Source organism: Amphiprion ocellaris, chromosome 23 (assembly GCF_022539595.1).
Source record: "Amphiprion ocellaris isolate individual 3 ecotype Okinawa chromosome 23, ASM2253959v1, whole genome shotgun sequence".
NCBI classification, from domain to species: Eukaryota; Metazoa; Chordata; class Actinopteri; family Pomacentridae; genus Amphiprion; species Amphiprion ocellaris.
This window is the reverse complement of record NC_072788.1, coordinates 20,684,424-20,707,977: the sequence shown is the minus strand read 5'-3', so window position 1 is coordinate 20,707,977 and position 23,554 is coordinate 20,684,424. Positions and strand designations below refer to the sequence as shown.

General features: G+C 41.5%; 1 protein-coding gene and 1 non-coding gene across 2 annotated transcripts; one reads left to right on the top strand and one right to left on the bottom strand.

Annotated features, from left to right (window-relative positions):
* Positions 1-866: 866 nt before the first annotated feature.
* Positions 867-14,319, bottom strand: polr2a (RNA polymerase II subunit A). Its single transcript, XM_023283319.3, has 29 exons — positions 13,985-14,319; positions 12,986-13,118; positions 12,745-12,881; positions 12,442-12,615; positions 12,053-12,334; positions 11,779-11,940; positions 11,431-11,651; positions 11,192-11,324; positions 10,950-11,074; positions 10,428-10,638; positions 10,117-10,326; positions 9,860-10,028; positions 9,622-9,716; positions 9,300-9,503; positions 8,999-9,221; positions 8,651-8,834; positions 8,339-8,510; positions 8,126-8,231; positions 7,737-7,942; positions 7,366-7,629; positions 6,969-7,176; positions 6,772-6,872; positions 6,586-6,690; positions 6,263-6,445; positions 5,961-6,164; positions 5,621-5,807; positions 5,412-5,525; positions 5,177-5,326; positions 867-4,446 (listed from the first exon to the last, which is right to left on the bottom strand). The coding sequence occupies exons 1-29, from the start codon at positions 14,069-14,071 to the stop codon at positions 3,296-3,298; spliced, it is 5,901 nt and encodes a 1,966-aa protein (XP_023139087.2). The 5' UTR covers positions 14,072-14,319; the 3' UTR covers positions 867-3,295.
* Positions 14,320-14,821: 502 nt separating this feature from the next.
* On the top strand, positions 14,822-22,846 carry LOC111577179 (zinc finger and BTB domain containing 4). The gene is made up of 3 exons (XR_008600577.1): positions 14,822-17,035; positions 17,154-17,276; positions 22,681-22,846. It is a non-coding gene; the product is annotated as a zinc finger and BTB domain containing 4 (transcript).
* Positions 22,847-23,554: the final 708 nt, after the last annotated feature.

Here is a 23,554-nt window from a genome sequence, read left to right as displayed (position 1 = left end):
TTATTGCTTTACTCTTGAAGTTGGTAAAGCTGACTTACTACTTTATATCTGCTGGGTAGCTTGTGAATTTTAAATAAAGTTTAATAATGCTTTATCTTAATCTAAAATTTTAGATAGTTAAAAAATTATATACATATTTTTGTTATTAAACTAAATCTGCAAAGCGGCTAAAGTCATGAAATTAATGTAGCCAACTAAAAAATTTCAACTCGTAACAATAACTGATTAAAGTAGTAAAGTAAGACCAATCTTATTCCTCCTGATATGCAGTACAGTAGGGATACGAAGCAGTAACCCAAGGGCAAATAACCCAAAACTAAATGCATGTAGATCCTACCTTTGTTGCAAAATACTCTATCATTCAAAAGTTTGGAGTCACCCAGACAATTTTATGTTTTCCATGAAAACTCACACTTTTATTCATGTGCTAACATAATTGCATAATGGTTTTCTAACCATCAGTTAGCCTTTCAACACCATTAGCTAACACAATGTAGCATTAGAACACAGGAGTGATGGTTGCTGGAAATGTTCCTCTGTACCTCTATGGAGATATTCCATTAAAAATCAGCTGTTTCCAGATAGAATAGTCATTTACCACATTAACAATGTCTACACTGTATTTCTGACTCATTTGATGTTATCTTCATTGAAAAAAATGGTTTTCTTTCAAAAATAAGGACATTTCTAAGTGACCTCAAACTTTTGAATGGCAGTGTATTATAGTAAATATCCCCATAATTACTAAATATAGCTACAATTCCTTCCTCTACATATTGAAAAGCGTAGCATTTCTTTCTGCATTTGCACATTTATTTTTATTTTATGACTGTGGTTTAAAAAAAACAACACTTTAAACAGACACATATAGTAAAACTTTTATTCAGTTTTTTTCCAAGTCAAAAAACAAACAGAACAAAGATACAGAGAATGAGATAATGACTTGATGTCTATACAGTGGCAAATTTAAGTTAAACCTCCTTTGCCCAGACGTGTAAAGTCTTTCCTCAGCTTGAAACCCTGCATCGCCCTCGGAACGTACACTAACTGCACACGCATACAGACAGACATTCATTCGCCTGGGAGTCCTGATGTCCTGAACAGACTGGACAGCATACATTTAATACAACAGGATCGAATGAAGCATAGTGGACCAAAATATCACAATGTCTGGGGTTGAAGTCCACCACAATATTTACTAAGTGCAATTACCAAACCTGCTTCATGTCAAAGGCCAGAGGATGCAGTCCGTAAATTCAAGACTAACTGGGAAGCAGTGTTTGACAAACTTAGACAAATCATTTAACGATTTTCAGAACAGAACTCTAAGACAGTCTTTTCACTTCAGGACTCCCAGTCAATATCTTCCCCCCCTCCCCACGATTCCCCTCGTCACAGGTACATACACTGGTAGAAAAAAAAATTAAACACTGATTTCAGAAAGGAGAATTACTTGTGAATGAAGAGGGAAGAGGGAGGACACCCAGCTAGTCCAATGAACTCAAACCGTGTTAAAAGATCATATGGAACAAGGAAAGAAAATTTTTTTTCAATTCTCACCTGGCGTACAGACGTTTATCTAACACAATCAAACTTGAAAAGAAAGTTCACACTAATGTAGTGGGTAAGGTTTCTTAAGAGAGCCCAAAAGTAATGTTTCTTTGGACGATCTCTGCTAAAAAAGAAAAAAAAAAAAGTTTCACTGTAGTGAAGAGAAAGGCCATTCTAAGATGTGAAAACACCAAATTTAACACTGAACCTTTTACTCTTCTACCTTTTGACTTAAGCAACATCACAACCTGGTGGCAGAGTGCAAAATGTTGTACAACCAGAAGTAAAAAGCGCAGCTGCAGCAAAAAACTTAAGGCCGATGGGGAGAACGGCAGCGAAAAGAAAAAGTACTCCCCTTCCTCCCCTGCCCTGCCCCTTCATCCACAGTATAATGTATATTAGCCTCCTGCAAACAGGTTTACAAAGTCACCAAAAGCAAACAAGAGAAAAGCCCCAAAAATTTAAATTCTTAATTTTTCTCTAGTCATATTCACACAGATTAGTTAACTTTCTTTCTTAAATAAACTGAATAGTCCAAATAAACTTGTGTACACTTTAGCTATCAGAAATGGGACAAAGATTAGCCAAAAAATTGGAGGGATTTAAAAAAAAAAAAAAAAGTCAACCTAAAGTTTGATTAAAATGTATTAACATGTGCTACTCATGCAAACAATGACAAAAGCAGCAAGGCCAAACTAGCATCCATGTGTGACCCATTTCCTCCTACACTCAAAATAAAGACAGAATAATTCAGACTATTTTTAATAGAAATCTTTAAATCCAGAGTGTCAATATTATTATCTGGAAAAGTGTTTTTTTTTTGTTTCATTTTCCTTTTGATGCACAAGTCTCAAGGGGCAAGAGAATGCTGGTAAGTGTTTTTGTGACATCTTTCATGTCTCTGGGGTGTGAAGGAGGAAGAGGGGAGGGCAACAGGTACATAAACTTATGTAGTTGGTGATGTTTAGAGTGAATTATCTTCTCCCTGCAAACCAGTTTCTCTCTCCTATAATGAATGTATTTCTGCTTATGATCCCAAGTTTTTTCTTTAGACAATCTGACCCGTTGTTTTTAATATATCACACTCATGCTCCATCTTCTTTCATCCACAAAATGCCCCCAAAACTGGCAGCAACTTTTACAAAAGCAGCAAAAGGTCTAACAACTTGGTGAAATATGCAGTAAACAAAGTCTAAACATTACCTCCTTGATTTTCTTTACAGCTTATGCTTTAGTAATGAATACAATCCACTCTTCAGAAAGGCTTTTGGCAATATATATGCTTTCCAGCAACAACTACACACCCAACATTTAGAGAATGAGAGAGAGACTGGATGCAGTACGCTATAAAGTTAAAAAGGGACTTTTCCTCCCCCTTAAATGTTCACCACATCTTCCTCTCCTTTTCATTCCCTTTAGGGATTCTCAGTTTTGCTTCAACACCCCAAGTGAAAATTAAAAAAACTATTTCAAAAGGCAGCCTTTTTTTTTTCCTTCAGGCAAAGCTGTTCAAGTTTCACATAACAGTTTAGAACATTTGCGGAGTAAAAGGTGGGGGCAGCTCCCTCAGGATGGTGAAGACACAGGTCCCAAGGCTGGGATTTCCTCGTAGAAAAGATCACGGTTGGGACACCTGTGGCTCGAGACACCACCGCCTCCAGCTGGTTAAAGGTGCTGTCCTTCAGTTGTCAACCACGAGGTGAAAGGGTTGCTTCAGCTGCCCCTCCTTCTCCTCCGTGGTTCATTAGTTGTTCTCCTCATCGCTGTCATCGGGGCTGATGGCCGGGCTGTAGGTGGGTGAGGTGGGGCTGTATCCGGGGGAGGTGGGGCTGTATGTGGAGCCCTTAGGACTAGTTGGCGAGTATGTAGGAGATGTGGGTGAATACTTGGGGGAAGTTGGGGAGTAAGTAGGGGAGGTAGGAGAGTATTTGGGGCTGGTTGGGGTGTAGGTTGGGGAGGTGGGGGAGTAGGTGGGAGAGGTGGGGCTGTATTTTGGAGTCGTAGGAGAGTAGGTGGGAGAAGTGGGCGAGTACTTCGGTGATGTTGGGGAATACTTTGGCGAGGTGGGGGAGTATTTGGGCGAGGTGGGGGTGTATTCTGGGGAGCTGGGGCTGTATGAGGGTGAAGTTGGGGTATATTTGGGTGAAGTGGGGGAATAGGATGGGGAGCTGGGGCTGTATGAGGGCGAGCTGGGAGTATAGGTGGGTGACTGCGGGGTATAACGTGGACTGGAGGGGGAGTAGGATGGAGATGTGGGGGAGTATGAGGGAGAGGTGGGGGAGTAGTTGGGGCTGGTTGGGGTGTAGTTGGGGGAAGTTGGGGAGTAAGAGGGTGACGTCGGGGAGTATGAGGGGGAGGTAGGGGAGTAACTGGGTGAGGTGGGGGTATAGTTCGGCGACGTGGGGCTGTAGCTTGGGCTGGTCGGCGAGTAGGAAGGAGAGGTGGGGGAGTACGATGGGGAGGTGGGAGAGTAGGATGGAGATGTGGGAGAATAAGAAGGTGAGGTGGGCGAGTAGGAAGGCGAGGTGGGTGAATAGCTGGGCGATGTCGGGCTGTAGCTTGGCGACGTCGGACTGTAGCTCGGCGAGGTGGGAGAGTATGAGGGGGAGGTGGGAGAATAAGACGGGGAGGTCGGGGAGTAGGAGGGAGATGTTGGGGAGTAAGAAGGAGATGTGGGCGAATAGGAGGGAGACGTCGGGGAGTAACTGGGCGAAGTGGGGGAGTAGGAAGGAGATGTCGGGCTGTAGTTGGGGCTGGTGGGCGAGTAAGAGGGAGAAGTCGGGGAGTAGGAGGGTGATGTCGGGGAGTAGCCCGGGCTCTGTGGGGTGTAGCCCCCTGGAGAACGAGGCTCGTAGGCGGGGGAGGTGGGTGAGTAGTTTGGTGACATGGCTCCACCTAAAAGAGCAAAACAGCCATTAAATTCAGTGGGAAAGACACAAGCATCATTTTATGGCCACAATCATTTCTCATATTATATGCAATAGCAGAAAAAAAGCTTACCAGATGTGAGAATACAATAGATAAATATTAGGAAATATAAATAACCAATCAACCAGAAAAACTCCATTTTACTTTCATTAATATTATATTTTTTATTGCATACTACATACATTTTTTCTGTATATAATTCTGTAAATAAAAAATGTATGCAATCTTATGTTACATACCTGTACATTTTCTTATGCTAAGACAGAAAACTCCACTTCAAAAACACTCACTTTCCTATCTACTTTTATTCTGAAAAGCTTTACTGAAGGGTTTGCACGCATCATTCATAGCCTGATTTAGAGAACATTTTATTCCTAAAAACTTTTTGACTAACCTGTCAATAAAAGGAAACATGAAATTTAAAACCTGGCTTCATCCATTGTTCAGATTTCTGTTCTTGAAATGAATTAGTCCATATTTAGGAAGATAATACCTAATTTTCATACTTGAAACATCAATTTTGAAAACTTGTGATAGAAAAAATAACTATCTTTTTATTATCTTATTACTGGGGAAGATTTTTATCCACCTACTGGATAAAAAAATCTATCCCATTCATCTCTAGTATCATCCCTTAAACAAATGAATGTTTAAAAAAAAAAAAAAAAAAAAAAAAAAGTTTTCTGCAGTGTCTAACCTGGAGATGGGATGTATGGGCTGGCAGGTCCTGGAGATCCTGGAGACCCAGGAGTGGGAGACCAGGCTGGTGAGTAACCTGGAGAGAAGCCACTTGCATCTGATGCTGCACTGGGAGAGAAACCTGCTGCCCCAGGGGTCATTCCGCTTCCTGGAGGACGGCAAAAGACAACAAACCTCAGTGAATGAAGTCCAATCAAAAAGAAAGAGCCAAAGCAATGTAGGGGTATACTCACCAACACTGGGGGACCAGGCGCCATAGGCCGGGGTAGCTCCTGTGTTCCAAGGGGTCATGGCGGGTGACATACCACTCATGGGACTCGGCACAGTGCCAAAGAACATTCCAGTGGCTGAATATAGGATGGACACAGGGACATAAATATCATACTTACATCTACTGTAAAGACAGTTCTTTATTGTATCCAACAAATGTTTCCCCACTTACGTCCAGCCACGCTGATGCCAGGTATGTTTGTAGGGATCTCCATGCCGTATTTACACTTCTCAGCATCCAGCAGCAGGTCAAAGCAGCCTGTCCCTGCTGGGGCGAGCTGGCCTAGCATGATGTTCTCTGACACACCCTTCATGGGATCACTCTCGCCATGGGACGATGCCTCCATCAACACATCCACCTGGAGGAGAGAATGCAAAAAAAGAAAAAAAAAGAGGAATTGAGAAATTGAAACCAGGTCATTTAAAAAAAAAAAATCTGTAACTAAAACCATTTGAACAATGAGATTATTCTAATGAAAAATTATTCAGGTAACTGGTAATCATTGTCGTACCGTCTCCTCAAAGGAACACTTCATAAGTGGCCCTGTGTCTTGACGGTTGATGCCATGACGTGTGATGGCCATCAAGTGGCCACGGCAGGTCATTGTGTCACAGAGCAGAGCCAAATGTCGGTAGTTGACATAGGAACCGTCAAAGGAGATGACGTGGTATAACTCCCTCTCCAGTGCCTTTCGCACAGCCTCAATTCCCAAAACCTATGGAACAAACAGAAGAAAGGGTAGATAAAACAAGTATTTAAAAAAAAAAACTTTAATTCCATTGTTGAGACCAAGTTATTTTGATGCATGTATACCGTGAAGATCTCCACAATGTCATTGGAGGTGGTTCTGACGGGATCGACATCCTTCTCGCTGAGGACTCTCATGAGGCTTACTCCATCTGTCTCAAGGATCCACTCCTGCAGCGCTTTGAACTCGCCATCCTCTGTGATGATGATCTTCTTTTTATTGTCAGTCTGGGGCAAGTGCATGTACACCTGAGATAGAAGAGCTCGACATTTAACTTAGAGCAACAAGCAGCCTTTTTTTTTTAAAATCTTATGAGTTTATAAGAGTTCAGTAGTCATCTTGAAGTAGGAATATTATGATTAGTGTGTTACTGTTTCCACTCAGTTACCTTACTGATCTGCTCAATGCCCTGTAGGGTCATGTCTGTCAGCATATTGGACTCGATGCACCTCAAAAACACATCGTCGTCCATTTTGTCCACCACCTCCTCATCCTACACAACAAAACAATTATTTATTATTAAAATAAAAAAATGGCAGCAGTTCATTTATTTCAACTGTATATAATACAGTACCTCCTGGAACTTGTTCTCATCGCTGTTCATGATTCTGATTCGCAACACAAGCTTCTCGGCATTGTCGTCATTGAAGATACAGTTCAGGTCATCTCCAAAACCTTGCACAGAAACACACAGAAACCAGTGCCGTTAAGGAAACCAACCTTGTTTCATTTAAAACACTGAAAAAAAAAAAAAATGTTTGCACAACCCACCTGCATTGATCTTCTCCGCAATCTGCTCCATAGTCAATTTGCGATCGGTCATGTGCTTGCGGTCTAGCTCAATGCGCAGAAGCCATGGTGAAATGCGTGTTACATCAAAGTCAGGCATCTCATAGTAGACATTCACCCACTCCTGGTCCTCGGCCACCACAGTGTTCTGCGGGTTGGGGTCGTAGTAGATGGCGGTGTTGGCTGTCACCTGTGAGAAAAGGCTCATTTTGAATCCCAGGTTGTAAATTAGAAATGATTATGCTAATGTGACATTATCTAATATGGAATAGTAAAGTGAGACAGGTTCTGGAATCCCACTGAAAAAACAGCTATAGCTTCTTTACCATGCCGTAAAAATGGAACTACAATAGAAGAAACTTTTGAATAACTTTCTCACTTTTCGCAGAGTGGTGTGCTCCAGTCGACAGAGGATGTCCTTAGCCCTCTCGGCGTCACGTGCTGCCTGACCCAGCAGGAACACAGTCAACGAGGGTGTCTTGGGCCTCTTTGAGATGTTGATCAACTCCTTCAAACGGGGCACACCAAGTGTGACGTTCTTGGCTGACACACCGGCGTAATGGAAAGTGTTCAGGGTCATCTGGGTGGCTGGCTCTCCCAGCGACTGAGCAGCTAGAGCACCAACCATTTCACCTGGGTGGGCCTGGAATGACAAAAACGTGGTATTTTTCAGAGAATCCAGGAATCTCAGAGGTTCACTGTTAAGCTCAGACAGATCTTAAAACACACACATCAATATGCAAAACTTACAATGGACTGGTTGAACTTGGTCTCAATCTCTCCCAGAAGCCAGTCAAAAGCCTCTGTGGAAAGGCGGAACTCCTCGGTCATGCGTTTGGAGCAGAGCGTAGAGCGCAGGTGGATGTTAAAGAGCAGAGTGGCATTCTGCTGGGCCTGTCTGCTTAGAGGGTCGTCACCATTCACAATGACAAGTTTCTTACTCAGCTCATGAACACCTATGGATGCAAACACACACATACAACATTGCATGCTATTAAAAAATAATGAAGCTCAAATTCTACATCCAACGACATCTCCATATGATTCGCAAGTTTAAAATACATGGTGAAGAAACTGAGCAAGTGACAAGTTTTCTTGTATCCTCAACAATTAATGGGATTTGTCATCTTTGACCTTACCTTCGACCACCCTTAGAGGGTTCAAGTCTGTTGGGGTGCGAGTGTTGATACGGAAGATCTTCTGAGCGTTCCAGATCATTCTTGCCAGGTTGCATGGCAGCACCACCTGCAGGTAAGAAGGAATATGAAAGACGAGCAGTTTTGATTTTACTTTGCAGTATCAAAGGTATTGTTAAAAAACAGAGGCCTGTCTAAAGCTCTGCTCACACACACCTTACTGTCTCCAGTGGGGAAAATAGCTCGCAGGATCTCCCTGTCCTCCTTCATCTTGTCAAACTCCCTCTCCAAACTACTTTGTACATGGGCATTGGTCAGCACGTCTTTCACAACGTCTTCCTGTAGCATCCGCCTCAGTGCTCGCTCATTGGTGCAATCAAACTTAAACCTAGACAGAGTAGATGAGGTCATTAAATCCCTTTTTAAAAGAGGATCCACACATCAATATTAAATGTCATTAAAAACACCATTACAAAATATATCCGAATTCTGCGATTGAGCAAATACGTAAGCGGGCATGGGACTTACTTCTTTTCAAAGGCCTTGTGTGAGGGTTTCAATGTTGCCAGATTTTGGAATTCTACATTCTCTCCTGCCAGGCCATCCTCACCATAGCGCAGCTGTACCACCTGGTTGATGGAGTTTCGCACTGTGCCATCGTACTTCACCATCACAGACTCCATAGATTTGATCAGACGACGCTGGATGTAACCTGGAGCACAGAATTGGAATCTCTTTTCTTAACTGTGGACAACTTTTTCTATCTTTAAGTCTAATAAGTGTTAAATTTTCAACTTACTTTAATTTCTACACACAACTCTGCATTTACACTTTATTTCTCTACTCTCCATGTTTCAAAAGACTGCTTGGACTTACCAGTCTCAGCTGTCTTGACAGCTGTATCAATCAGACCCTCTCTGCCTCCCATGGCGTGGAAGAAGAACTCTGTTGGTGTCAGGCCAGCCAGGTAGGAGTTCTCCACAAAGCCTCTGCTCTCAGGACCATAGTCATCTTTAATGAAGTGAGGCAGGGTGCGGTGTTTGAAGCCAAAGGGGATTCGCTTACCCTCGACGTTCTGCTGTCCCACCACAGCAATAACCTGAAAGGCAAATCAAGTGATGTCAATTCTGCTCAAACCCAGGTCATCTAATGCAATGATGGACTGGTGGACTCTTACTTGTGAGATGTTAATCTTTGAACCCTTAGATCCAGCCACCACCATGGACTTGAAGTTGTTGTACTCGGACAGAGATTTCTGGGCAGAGGATCCCGTTTTGTCACGAGCATCATTGAGGATACGATTCACCTGATTCTCAAAGGTCTGCCTCAGTGTGTTACCAGGAGTGGGCTCCAGCTCGTTGTTGTGAGCCTTCTCGATGACCTAGCAGATGAAAAGCATTATTGGACATATAATCCTGCACAAATGTGTTGGAATGGCCTTGTATGAATCCTTCTGTGAGCTTTACAGATGCTGGTGACTATACAAATATTGTTCTTACTTCTATCACATCCTGTTTGGCTTTCTTGATTGTATTCTGGATGTCAAGGTATGTCTTGGCATCAGCAATGGAGTCACCAATACCAATGGAATGACCTGTTAATATAACAATATAACATAAGTTTTGTCATGAGACATAAATCGCAAACAAAATAGAGGATTTATTGCAAAGACACTTGTTATCAATTCTGGAAAAAAACAGTAGCAGAAATAATTTGTGTCCACTTCAGATTTCTTACCCTCAATGAGCAGCCAGTTGTTGACCACAGTCTGAATGTTGGAGTAGAAGAGTCTGGTGATGTCGTGGCCCATCTCCAGGTAGGAGATGTGGACAAGAGAGCCAGCTGAGGTTCCCAGGGACTTCTTACACAGGATGCCCATGATCAGTTCACCATTCTCCACTATAACCTATGCAAATAAAAGTTCACGGTCAGGTAACTTGGATTATAATAAATATTCATTCTTTAATCGATACAAATTATTCAGGGCTTTGTACCTTGGTGTCACCAGGTGAAATGTGTTTGTAAGGGCCACTGTCCTCATCGTCAGGGTGGGTGCTGTGTGTGCGGATCACATTAATGTGTCCTGGAATGATGAGGCTGAAGATCTGCTTGCCTGTCCACAAAGGGCGGGGTTTGAGGATAGCTGGTTGAGGCATTTTCCCGTCCCAGGTGGAGAGGAACATGAGCAGGTTCATCACTTCACCCTGTCGTAGGGAAAATGCACAAAGAATGGAAAGTCAATGAGCATTTACGACCCCTTCATATCACAAAGAGGAGCAGCTGTTAGTGAGGCGATTCTGCGTACCCTCTCTAAGAAGACGTCTCTTTTGGTGAACTTGCGAACAGCTGTGAGGGTGTCCTGCACGATACCCATGACAGGCCTATTGGATTGGGGTGTCACAATCATACGTGGCACCATGGCCAGCTCCTGGATCTCTGCCCTCGTCTCAAGGGACTGAGGCAAGTGGAGATTCATCTCATCCCCATCAAAGTCAGCATTGTATGGTGTGGTGACACTGAATGGAGACAAGAGAATGTTAGTGATGCTACACCACATTTGTAACTCTTATTAGAGCCCTGGGCAAATGACAGTGATAGGAGTGTGCATTAGGACCAACTTTATACAGTCCAACAATTGCTACGTTATAAATGAGGAGTTTCAGATATTATAGCAAGACTGAAGATTTGAACATGAATTCAGGGTCAAGAAATCTTGACTTCAGTTGTGGTTACACTGCTTCTATAGCAAGTATTAAATTATCTCTGCAAGAATTAACAGCCTGTTTTAAAAGAAACACATTAATAAAGTCCGATTTACGTTTGTTACCTGAGGTTGAGACGAAATGTGGACCACGGCAGGATCCGAACCCTGTGCCCCATCATAGACATTTTGTGTAGTGTAGGTTGCCGGTTGAAGATGACAATGTCACCATCGCACATATGTCTTTCCACCTACACAGAAAAATCTATTTTAGTCAGGAGTGAAATAAAATAAAGAAATTGTGCTAAGAATTGGAAAATATTCCGCACAGGTTGCACTGTAACATTTTTTATTATTTTTCAACATGCCTTGTAGCCAATTTGCAGATGAAGGTCACTTGGTTTAGGATGAAATCGCAAGTCAATTCTGTCTCCATTGTCACGGATGATGTATTTAGCTCCAGGGTACTGGCTGTTGCCTCTTCGCACCAACTCTTGCAATCTGATAAATGTCACCAGAATGACTTAGTTGACTTGGAATCTGAATTGTAAAATGATTTTTGAATACACATTACATGAAGTTTAATTTCCTAACTACTCTGATGTACCTGTCAATATTAAAGGGTGTGACAATTTCTGGGAAGGTCATGTTGGCTGCGATGGATCGTGGTACGCCCACTTGGTCAATTTGCAAGTTGGGGTCTGGCGTAATGACAGTTCGGGCCGAGAAGTCCACACGCTTGCCCATCAGGTTACCTCGCACTCGTCCCTCCTTCCCCTTTAGACGCTGTTTTATGGATTTGAGAGGGCGGCCAGACTTTTGCATTGCCTGTGAAAGAAAATAGTTGAAATTGAGCCCTAAAATATACTGTGAAAGAAATACAATGCTAAAAGATCTGAAAGCACGCCGACACTGGGCTGGCATTACTTGTAGAGATCATTCAGTAGACACATACCCTTGGCAGGCCTGGCAGTTCATTGTCCACCATAGTGGCAACATGAAACTGAAGCAGCTTCACATCCTCAGCTATGACGTGAGCAGCTGCACCACTCTGCTCATTTCTTCTCAGCTGGTTGTTGATCTTAACAATGTCAGCCAGCTTGTGAGTCAAGTCATCCTTTAAAATACAAGTTATTTCAGACTTTGTCAAGCACAGATCTCAATTTCATGTATGTAGTAGCAAATTATGAGGTACAACAACAGTTCCATCTGGGTTCATATTAATTTACCTGGTTGCGAGCAGACCCCTGCATGACTACAGCAGGCCTCACAGCAAGTGGAGGCACAGGCAGCACAGTCACTATCATCCACTCTGGTCTGGCAAACTTGGGGTCCATACCCAAGATGATGTCTTCTTCATCTGAGATGCGCTTGAAAATCTCATGCACACGCTCAGGACTCAGCAAGATTTTCTTCTCCTGCGAATCCTCATTAACGTGCTTCCACTCAGCATACAGCTCCAAGCCAGAGCGTCTGATGCGTGGCTGGTAGCGCCCACAGCCACCATGGCCCTGTGTAAGGAATACAGTAGGGAGTCGAGGGACAAGTGTAAGAAAACAAAGATGAGTTCAGAGCTGAAATGCTGGTTAACTATGTCAAAAAGACTCTACCCAAATACCTTCTCCTTGGTAATATCCTCCTCTGTCTCCTGCTGTTCCATTCCAAATTTGTTGTCCATCTCTTCTCCTCCTTCACAGATATTTTTTCCTTTGCACAGCTCATACACATGGGTCAAACGCTTCCTGGGCTGCCCTTTGGATTTTGTCAGGATGTCTTTGATCTTAGGATTGTTCTAGAAGTAGCAGTAATGAAAACATAAGCATCAAAGCTGCAAAAGTCATTGGAAAAAAATGAAATATATGTCTATGATAAAACATCAGTTTTTTATCAATATGTACTGCAAAGTGGTCAAAGTACTTACTGAATCCACTAATAGCTTGGAGCAAAAGAAGCAGACACATCGAAGAACCTTCATGATCTTTGTTACGAAGCCGACATGGAAAACTGGCTTCGCCAGTTCTATGTGTCCAAAGTGGCCTGGGCATTCTGTCATGTTGCCTGAGGGAACAAAAGTCAGGTAAAAAAAAAAAAAAATACGATATGGACAGCAGTGACCTGACTAATGATATATTTCACCATGGCATGCTACCATAACACTGTACCTGCACAGGTCTGACATCTCCCACTTCGCTCAATAACCCCTTGTCTTGGGTCCATAAGGCCACCAAGTTTAGGACGTCCTCCTTCTGTTGTTTCGGGGTATTTGATTCCCCCTTCTGTAACGGACATCCGTTTCTGAGAAGAAAGACAATGTAAATATAATCTGATGCTAGAAAAAAGAGTAGTTGATCATCAGCTATCAGAGTTAGAATATAAATAACTCTTATTAATGACAAAATGTGTCATAGATAATAATGAACTATCCTTAACCTTCACCTGCATCACTGATCTGATCATCATATCTTACTGTCAGTAAACCATCACCTATCAATTAAAACAAAAGGTAAAAAAAAGAATCGGAATATAAACAAATTAAAGTTTGTCAAACAATTGCTGAACACGGTTAAAATAAAACTCTGCACATAACTCCTACTTTGACATGAAACTAGATGCGTAAAAAAACATCCAGATAAAACACAAACTAAACAGATGAAGCTGATATAAATAACACCTGCAAAACACCCAGCTTCTCTTAAAACACAAACAAAAAAATGCCTTTCTGATTTTATTGGAGTTACCTCTTGTTTATTTATTGTGAGACAACAGACCAATGTGTACATTGCGGTCAGTGGTAGAATCAAACACGCTGTGTCCATAACAAATATCTATAAAGCAACCAAAATTTGCGCTTACTGGTGGCCCTAAAGGTAACATTGCATAAGTAAAGAGGGGGTTTAATTCATGTTGTAGCATAAATCGATTTATAATGTTGTGCTTTAAGTTTTTTCTTACTTCCTGCAATATGCTAGTTAGCTCAAGCTCCAGCCTTACACAGCTAGCTAGGCTAGGCTAACAGCAAGATTTTCCCGTTGTAAACAGAATCACGTCTTTGCCTTATATGTTAAACTACACGATTAGTCAAGAAACTACAGAAGTGTATAGTGTGATCTGTGAGAGAACAAATAAATTAAAACTTCCCACTCCCCGAAAAGAAAACCTACAAGCTCATCTGGGCTGATGATGCCGAATTGAACTCTCTTGATCGTGCGCAATGGGCATGCGCTGTCGCCGGAGGGCGGTCCGTGCATCCTGTCTATTCAAAGAGACGCGTCCTTCCTCGGCACGCCGCTTTGTGAGCAGGAACAGCCTTTAAATTGTCGCCACGACACTGGTCAGGCCGCCAACGGTGACCGGAAAGTCTCCGAAGGCGATATTCCAGGGACTTCTGTTGTCGTTTGCCTTTGGAGCTGAATTATTTGTATTTTGGTCCTAAATAAGCTCACCACCACCAGTCCCCCTCCCTTTTCCCGATCTACACTCTGGAGCGCTCTGAGCGCTACTGAGCGTGGAGTCGCACAACGCTTGATTATATAGACTGACTGCTTACTACAGGGTCGCACACTCAAAAACACAGGGACTGGCTCTTCAGAAGGTGGGACATGGAACTCTGTAGTAATGCGCTCATTGGCTATTGAAGACAGTCACATGAATAATTGATTTAATTGCACGTATAGCCAATTACAGCGCACGTTATTTTCCCTCAACAAATCGAAACTAAAGGCGGGCATTGATTAAATCTGAACTCATTCCTATTGGCTGCATTAATAAAGAATAGGCGGTGCGTAGGGTATTTTGCATGCAAGGTATTAATATTCATTTCAAATCCCCTGGATTCGTGCGTTTTCTTATTAATATTTAGCAGTGGAGAAGACACGACCAATGGCTATTAAGAAATGAGCCTTCTTCGAATAATTTCAACAAAACCCGCCCTTTTTCCGATGTTTGCCGAACGTGGCCGATGTGAATTTCTCCCCTCAGAGCAAAAATAAAAAAAATCTCTGTTCTGTGGTTCGTCTCGCTGTGGATCAGCCTGGGCTCTAAGAAAAGAGGCTCAGAGCTGAGGCCTGTGAAGGGCTTTGATGAACTAGGATATAATAGTCGAAACACAATATGTTTTCTTCTCAAAACATTGTATAATGGATTATTTTTTGAGCTTTTTTAGAAATACGTCGACTTTTTGGATTTTCGTCGGTTGAATTTTTGGATCTCCGGGACAGCATTGCAAGCCTCGGACTCGACTACGGTGGATGGCCGGCCGGTGGACAGGATTTTCCGCGCGCCCTATAGGAAAGTTGGGGGAAGCCTTGTCTGTTCATTTAATGTTTGTTTTTCAACGGGTTTGGGCTATTTTTACTCAGATATCTTCTATGTGTGATTTATGTGAGATCAAATCGTTGAATCGTTGTCAAGGTTTTGGGATTTTTGTTAAAATGTGAAATATTGCAGTAGGCCACGTTTCGAAAGCAATGTGAAATTAAACGGTTTTGGCGGTTAAGTAACATTAGTTGGCGAATCGTTTTACTGAAAATTTTGTTAAGTAATCAACGTATTATGGTTACGACTCATTTACAACCAACTTGATGTATTTTTACATGTTTATCTTAAAATTTGACGTTTCAGATGTCCAACTGGTGATCTTAGCTTAATGTTGGACTACCTTGACAGCAACCACGCTATTTTCCGCGTCTGCTACTTTAGACTTCTTCAACATTAACTGTATTTATGTGTCGTTGCTTTCATGGCATTATAAAGCATCTAAGTAGCGTCAATTCTTCTTTATATGTGGGATTTGCAGTATATAAAGTAGCTTGATGCTTAGCCTGCTACTGAGCGTCATGAAACAAAACGTTCAGTTAGCTGCTTACCAGATAATTACTGGCCAATTAAATCTCTATTTAAGAAAGCCGATTCTTATTTTACTGTTCGGGCTATTTCAGACGTATTATTTACAGTGGCAATTTGTTCTAAGTTGTATTTTAACGTCGCCGTGAGGACCGTAATCAAGGCTGTAATAGCTAGCATACTGGGTCTGCATTAGCGCTCAACATGGCGGCGTTTAGCGTTATGCTTCTTGTTGTGAACGAGAAAAGATGGAGTCTGGAATATTCTTGTTGGCTAACTTGAGGAGCCTAATTGCCACGCATCTTCTGAATGCGTCTTGTTCCGTGACAAATAAAGGCACAGCTATGTCAGTATTTTATATTGCCTGTATTAACGTCATAGAATGTTTAGTGTCGAAAGCGCTTGGAAGTTAGCTTGCTTGGATTTCAGTAGTCTCGACTGTTCGTCGGTGTCGAAAGTTGAAGCCATTTTGCCAGATAACTACGTTCATTTTGGTCTATTGTTGGACAGATAAGCTTGCTGTTTAGTCAGTATTCGATTATAAACACCTGTATTTAGTGTGGTGATCATTATGATGGCATACTCCCTTTTTTATTAAGTCCTTTGGCTATTTAAAGTTTGGGTGTTACGGTTTAAGTCTTAATCTTGGCTTGGCTAGGAAATACCTTTAGCTTGTTATACAATAGATTGTGGCCAAAGGGAAGGTAACGTTTGGCCGGTGCTGTTGACGATCTAATATCCACAAGGAAAACGCTACACTGGTAATGTAAGTTCTTTTAGAAGCCATAAATGACAGTCGTCCCATTAAAGCAGTAGTGGGCTGTTTAGCATAACGTACTGCAATACGTTTTTGTTGACCCTTTGTGTGTTTTAGCTTAATTCTGTAAAAAGGAAGTGGAAGTAAAGTAAACACTACACAGTAGTTGAACCACCACAGTGGTAGGATTGCATAATGTCAATCTGGTGTAGTGTTCATTACATGTAATGACTCTGTAACAGTGCCCAGAAGAACATTTTGTCACATTGTATGACACTTTCCACTGCCTTTTGTTTAAATAAAGAAACTAAAGCAACATGATGGTGTATGGGTTGTTTCATCTTTTGCAAATTTTTCCAAGTTAATTTTTCTGTGTCAGTGTTAACCTGCCAGACATGCTTTAGCTGGTGCATGGGGCATGTTTCTCAGCTGTCACCAGCATGAACATGCTTGTTTGCCATCATCTGTTTTTCTTTGACAGGTTCATCAGAGTGGAAACCTCACTGAGGCTCAGATGCAGGGATAGATGCCACATCTTCAGTGTCCATGTGAAGTCCAGCCATGTTCTCTTTTGAGTTATTTTATTAAACTGAGAAAACTACACGCCTGCCAGGTTTGAAATGCAGACAAGAATATGACAGTACAACACTTTGTTCACCATGTGCCATGCTATGCCATGACTATACAAAGGATTCTTTATTGACCAGTTGGCTCCCTCCTCTGGTTCATAGTGAGAATGATCACCATTGCACATTTTCAATGCGGAAACGGGTCCCGGAAGGCTGTCAAACATGCTCCCTCTACTGCTCCAAGGAGGTTAATGCATAGAGGACCACTGGTGTCAGAGCTGTCAGGTATGTAGTTAGAGAGCAGTTAATCCATTTGTCCTTGGCAGATGTAAAATGTGATTGCCACAGTGCTGTCTGCAAAGCATTTCCACAAAGTGACAACATAAGATTAGCAGCAGTCATCTGAGTTTTCTGGTCATTTAAGAATGAACAAATGAAATTCAAATACATCAGATTTATATATAGTGCTTGTAAACCTAATGTATACTGTGTGTGTACACTAGTGTTGTCTAATTGTGTAAATGCCTTGTAAAATATTATTCGTAACTGCCTTAAGATGTGCTGTGTGTATAGCAGTGCAGTCACAATAGTTCACACCAACACTAAACTGAGGTTGGTTGTTTCTCTTTCGTGGCTCTACATACAAGGTTAGATACTGGCATTGTTCCCCAGTTATTTTTAAGTGCTTTGTAGATTTAGGTTTTATGCACACAAACCGTATTAATAGTATGACAATAGATGATGTCAAATTACCCAAATTTTCTTTAACAATGACTGTGTATATATATATATGTACTTATATATATATATATATACACACACATATATACATATATATGTATATTCACACAAACACGAAGATACATATATGGTAGTACTCTTTGTATTACGTTGACTTTCATACTTTTGTATTTATTAACTAAATTAAGCATCTTATTTCTTCCTCCAGCACTGTATATTTATTGTGCAGTTCCAAATGCAGAAGAAGTATTGTAAGGCCTTGAATTATTTCAGTAACTGTGGATTAAATTCAGCCTTGGATGTCTGATAAATACCACATTATTGTCTGCTGTCCTGACTTCTGACATGTTAACATTTGTTTAAATTGCTATTGTTTTAGTCATGTAATTGGCCTTATTTTCTGTTCAAACCCACTCTACCTGGTACATAAAATTCCTGACGTACTCATCCAGTGAATGATTATGAGACACACACAGATGCCGATCATGGTGGGAGGCGCATCTTATTTTTTTTTTTCAATTTACAATTAAAATGATTAAATTATATCTGTAAGCTATTTAATGTAGAAAATAGCAACCTAATAAAATGCTTGCAGCTGTTGAGCCGTTGCACCTGAAGCACTATCCATTGAAATTACTTCATGGATAACTTTCTCTACAAACTTAAATGCAAAGCAACAATGCCCTGAAGGCAGCACTGCTTTAACATCCCTGCTGAGCTTAAAACAAACTTTTTGCATGACTTGAAGTTGTTGAATCAAATGCTGGGCGGTAATTATTGCAAGTAGTTATCATTTTAATGTGCATTATAACCTAATACACATAAACTGGAAAATTGTCAAGTCATGGTAGAAAAATGAGAATAAACCTGTCAATATATACACAAGAAAAAAATGTTTTAGGCTGCTTTCCCCCTTAAGTTATGCACCAGGATGTTGTTTTGTAATAAAAATGGGTGACGCAGGGTCGTAGGCATGCTCTGAGAGCCCATTGGAACAGGCCGGCCCATTTCTGTCCACAAGAGAATGTCCTGTTCTTTGGGTGTTTGTTTTGGCTCATATCAGTCCCTGCCAAGCGTCTTCATCTTTCTTTTATCCTTCCTTTTATCATCCACACTCTCTTTCAAGCCTTCCAGAGTCTCATCTGCCGTCTTTTACATGGGATTCTTTTCAAGCGGCTCATTTGCAGAGAGAAGTAGACTGTAGTAGGAATGTTAAGTCAGCTAGTATTTGACTCACAGGACACACCAGAGTTTTGAGGGAGATCTATGTTTTGTTAAGGTTCTTTCAGCTTCTTCCTGGAACTATCTGGGTGCTAAATTAATTGCTCCTGATCCCACCTCGCGTTGCAATCGGCTTAGCGCTAATCTTAGGTTCTCACAGCGCAGCCAAGTCTCGTCTGAGCAACACTGCTGCACTGAGCTGTCCATTGCTCTCTTCTTCCAAAGTTTTGACCCTTGGCACTATCTTTCCTGCTCCCTTTTGTCGTACACACATTTTTTAAAATTTTTTTACTATAAATCTCCTCCTGCTTATTGTTAATCAGGAAGCTTCTTTTTCTGCTTTTCATTGTGAATGAACTTGGCCTGTCAATCATTTCGTGCAGTCAGCCCTTTTAGTCATATGATTGTGCTTCCTCCCTCAAAGAATTGACTCTAATTGTCTGGACAATTCAAATCATCCTCAGCTCCCTCTTCTACATTCACATCTTCCCTTTTTTGCTCAGGTCTCCTCTCACTTAAACATTAAGACTTGGAGATGGCCACATGTTGCCTCCAGCGGCTCTCTTCTGGATGTACCTCTATGCACATTTTTTGTGTATAGTGTGTGCTCTGCTGCTGTAGTGTTTCCCCGGGCATGACGCCATTGCCTTCGACCATCTGCCTCATTTTCTTTTTTTTTTTTTTTTGCTCCCTTCCTTTTCCCTTTTGTTTCTGATGGCAGTGCAACAGTCATTCATTATTTTATTTTTGATTACGGGATACGCTTTCGGCGTGTTGTCATAACTCAAAAATCCTTTGCATTTTCATTTCTCTTCGCAAAACTTTCTTGGTTCCCTGCTTTCCGGGAGGTTGTCATTGAAGTGCCTGTGTGCTATTTAAAGCAGCGTGCAGAAACGCAGGGTTGTTTACAGTGCCCTCAAAATACAGGCTGTCTAGAAACAGGAAGTACCATAGCCCCGAAGCGCAGCAGCACACAGCGTTAACCAACAAGCAGCCACTTCCTCCTCCTCCTCCTCCTCCTCCTCCTCCTAGCGACTGAGCAGCAGCTCCAGCAAAACAACCCTCATACTTATCAGAGAATTATGCACCCCTCCCCTCTGCTGCCCGTCCTCCTGAATGGCGCACATACACAGCGGGCTTTTCACCCTTCCGCCATGTCCTATCTCACTTTCTCCTATTCTCTTATGCCTACAGCCCCCCCTCTCCCTCCAACTGTCTCTCTTTGCCAGTACAGCATGCCTGAGTAGCTGCCTGGAGATGAAGGAGCTAATTAATTTGATTTAGCCATTCTCTCTCTCGCTCTGGCAGTGGAAAAACCAGCCACCCCCCCCCCCCCCCCCCCCCCCCCCCCTCCACACCGTATCAGGCACCCCTCCCAGATGATTTTCCACCTACCCTTTCTAGTCTCCTTTGGCAACAACCACACTCCGAACCCTCTCTTCCTTTTCTCTGCTTTTTGTCTTGCCTGATACGCAACTATATTTTGCCAGCAGTTTATTGCATATCAAACTGATTGTAAACTGAATGCCAAGTGTAACTCCCTTATGTGGCCTACGCCCATCTAAATCCCTTTTTTTTTCAGCATTTTATCTCTTGTGTGCCCAGGGACAGTTTGTGTGACTCAGCAGTGTATCACTGCTCACACAAACATGCTTGTTACAGCTCAGTGCGTCTACTTCACGGATCTGAAGCAAGCCTGCCAGACTCCAGCTGATGAAAGCCCATTTTTGTCATTTGATACTCCAATGGATCTGACTATTTAGTTTTATCAGGGAAGTCTGGCACAGCTACATAAAGTTAAACATAGCTTGTCAACATTAGTTAAATCCTTCTTGCGGTATGGGAAATACTGTGAACTTTGCAGCATGCAGGCTGTGGACATGTGGTGAGGATAGCCTCTTGTGGTGCTTCGGGCTTTCAGTGTTGTCTTGCAGGAAAGAGGCGGTGCAGTGTTGAACACACACTTAAGTTTCAGGCATGTCTGTGATTCTTTGTCCTGGTTGAGTAAGTCGAATGGTTGTAAAGATTCAGGAAAACAGGCATTTTTGTTTGTGTTCAGATTCCGTCAATGATCTCACTATCCACTTGACTTGTCTCGTGACCACTTTTTGGTGTCCCAATCACCACAGGCCAGAAGTCTGTTCTACGATGCAAAATTTGAGGTTAGGTAACATTAAGGTTAGGCCTGGAATTTCAGGACTGCAAAGGTGGTTTACTTCTTATCAAAGTGTGTGTCATATAAACTTACTTTGAACGCCTAACCTGCTCCAGAGCAGGTTATGTTCGAGATAACATCTCAGTGCATATTAATTTGTCTCCTACTCACCAATCAGTTCTCTTGGAAAAGAGGTCACCGTTCTTGGAAGATCACTCAGAGCTTGATGCACTGATAGTGAGAGAGAAGGTACAAATTTTTTTGAGCTGCAAGCAAATTTAAAGCTATTTCATTGCTCTTTAGTTCTTTGTAGAATGATGTAATCCGACAACAGAAACTGATTAAAACACTAAAGCCTTATGGCCTATTAGCGGGCCTTAAAAGATTTGCAGTAAGTCTACTTTTAAGTTTAGATGATGTTTTATATTTGTAGGACTAAAACTTTCTTACACACCATAGTAAGACTGAATCCGCAATTACTGCATTTAACCAACATCACCGCTGAAAATAGTTTTATTTTATAATACATTTTTTGTCTGTTAAACGTCTTTTTTTTGAGCAGCATAAAGGGTGAACATCTGTAATTTCACTATGCAATCTTGTGATGCATTATGATAATTGAACTGAATCTTTAATTTGAATTAGAAAGCCACATCTAAGCACATACACACAATGGTCTTATTTATGCCTATTTGATGTACACATTCACACAATGCAGTTTTTTGGTAATATTCTTTCTTCAGTATGGTTGCAGCTGCTTTGTTGCTTTAAGCCTGTATTATATTTTAAAACTCCTCATATTGGTTCAGGGTTATTTATTTTGTTGTGTCCCATTTGCAGTTGGTGATTTGGTTCCAAAACCGCCCAGGCAATGCTCAGTGATGGGTTCAGAAACTGTGGGTTGACTTACTGAGTTTAAAACCAGCTTCGTGTGACTGCCTAGCGTGGCTATGATTGTTAGGTTTAGTGAAGCCAGATAATGAATAGATGCCCATAGGACAATGAACTTGCTTCATTCTACAGGTCTCAAGTTTTGTTTGTGTTGTGATAATGAGAAAGCAAAACGCGATGTTTACATTTGCCTTTACAAGAAATATGCATAAAAGATACATGAAAATGAATGGAATGATATGCATGCTATTATATACTATATTAATATTTAAGGGGGTGTTTCTCTGTAGCTGTGTGTAATCTTGGGAAGAGCAATCTGCTTAAAATGTCCCTTCTGCAGTGAAAGTTTATCATGTGAGAGCCATTTATTGCATGGATGTAATGTTTGACAACTAGGCTTCAGCCCTGATACTCATTTTTGTCAACAGCTGAGAAATGTTAGCTCAGAACATGCTCCAGCACGCTCATCTCTCCCTCTGTCTACCAAGGTTTGATCCAGTTACACATAGTCCCGCCCCTGTGCCTGTGAGACAATGTGGAGAGATTAAACACCCTTTAATATGTGTTCCTGTGGGTCTACAAATGTAAACATCTGTGATGCTCATCAGTTGTAGAAAATGTGCAGTATGTGCTGTGGTGTGGTTTAATTCTGCTTCTAAGTTCTCCTGTTTCTCTGTGCAGGCCACAAAAGCAGGACTTGTTGCATCGTCCTTGTAAAGCCACCGCTTCCTCTTTAAGAAACCACTGACATTTGAACTCCTTGAACATTGTTTGACTTCCCACTTTGATCTCAGTCCAAGTCAGCTGGAGAGCAGATTAGTCATGCTTTCGTTGACATCACTGAGGATGTTTACCAACACTTTAACATGCGACAGGACATATTCATATACATGCATTTATATTTATAAGAAGACAACCTGAGAGTACAAAGAAATAGACACTATGTAGATCAATGCACTGTTTCTGATCGTGTTTTTTAAATTAACTGACAACCTGCCAAATAGGCACCAAAGTAAGGGATTGATTTTTATCATGGATGTCGAACAGAATTAATGGAATTTAACATATTTTAGTGCTCAGGCACAAATCTAAGCCAGACAATCAATATTCTTATCATAGCAATGACTAAAATGACTACATGTAAAGTGAAAAGAAATAATTCTAATCTTATAAACACAGTCCTCCAGAGAAAAGTGTTTGACTATGAAGCTCTTAGCTGTTACTGCTCTGACAGTGCCATTTTTAGCTGCAGCAGATTTTAGCTACACTAAGCAGTGGGCAGACAAAGTTAGTGACTAGTTGCTGAATAGAATGAAAAATTTAGCAACTAAACATGCACATATGTCCCTTGGGAGTTAGTGAAGACCAAAAACAGAGCTAAAATGAGAGCAAACAGTTACACTGAGATGAGGAAAGAGGACTGAAAACGCAGGACACCTGACACTGAGCTAGGATGCACAAAAATACATAACGTTAATAACATTTAATGGAAGTGAAACAATGGTTGACTGGAAAGCAATCTCTAGCTGAAAGCAACTGCAGATTCCAGCTAAAA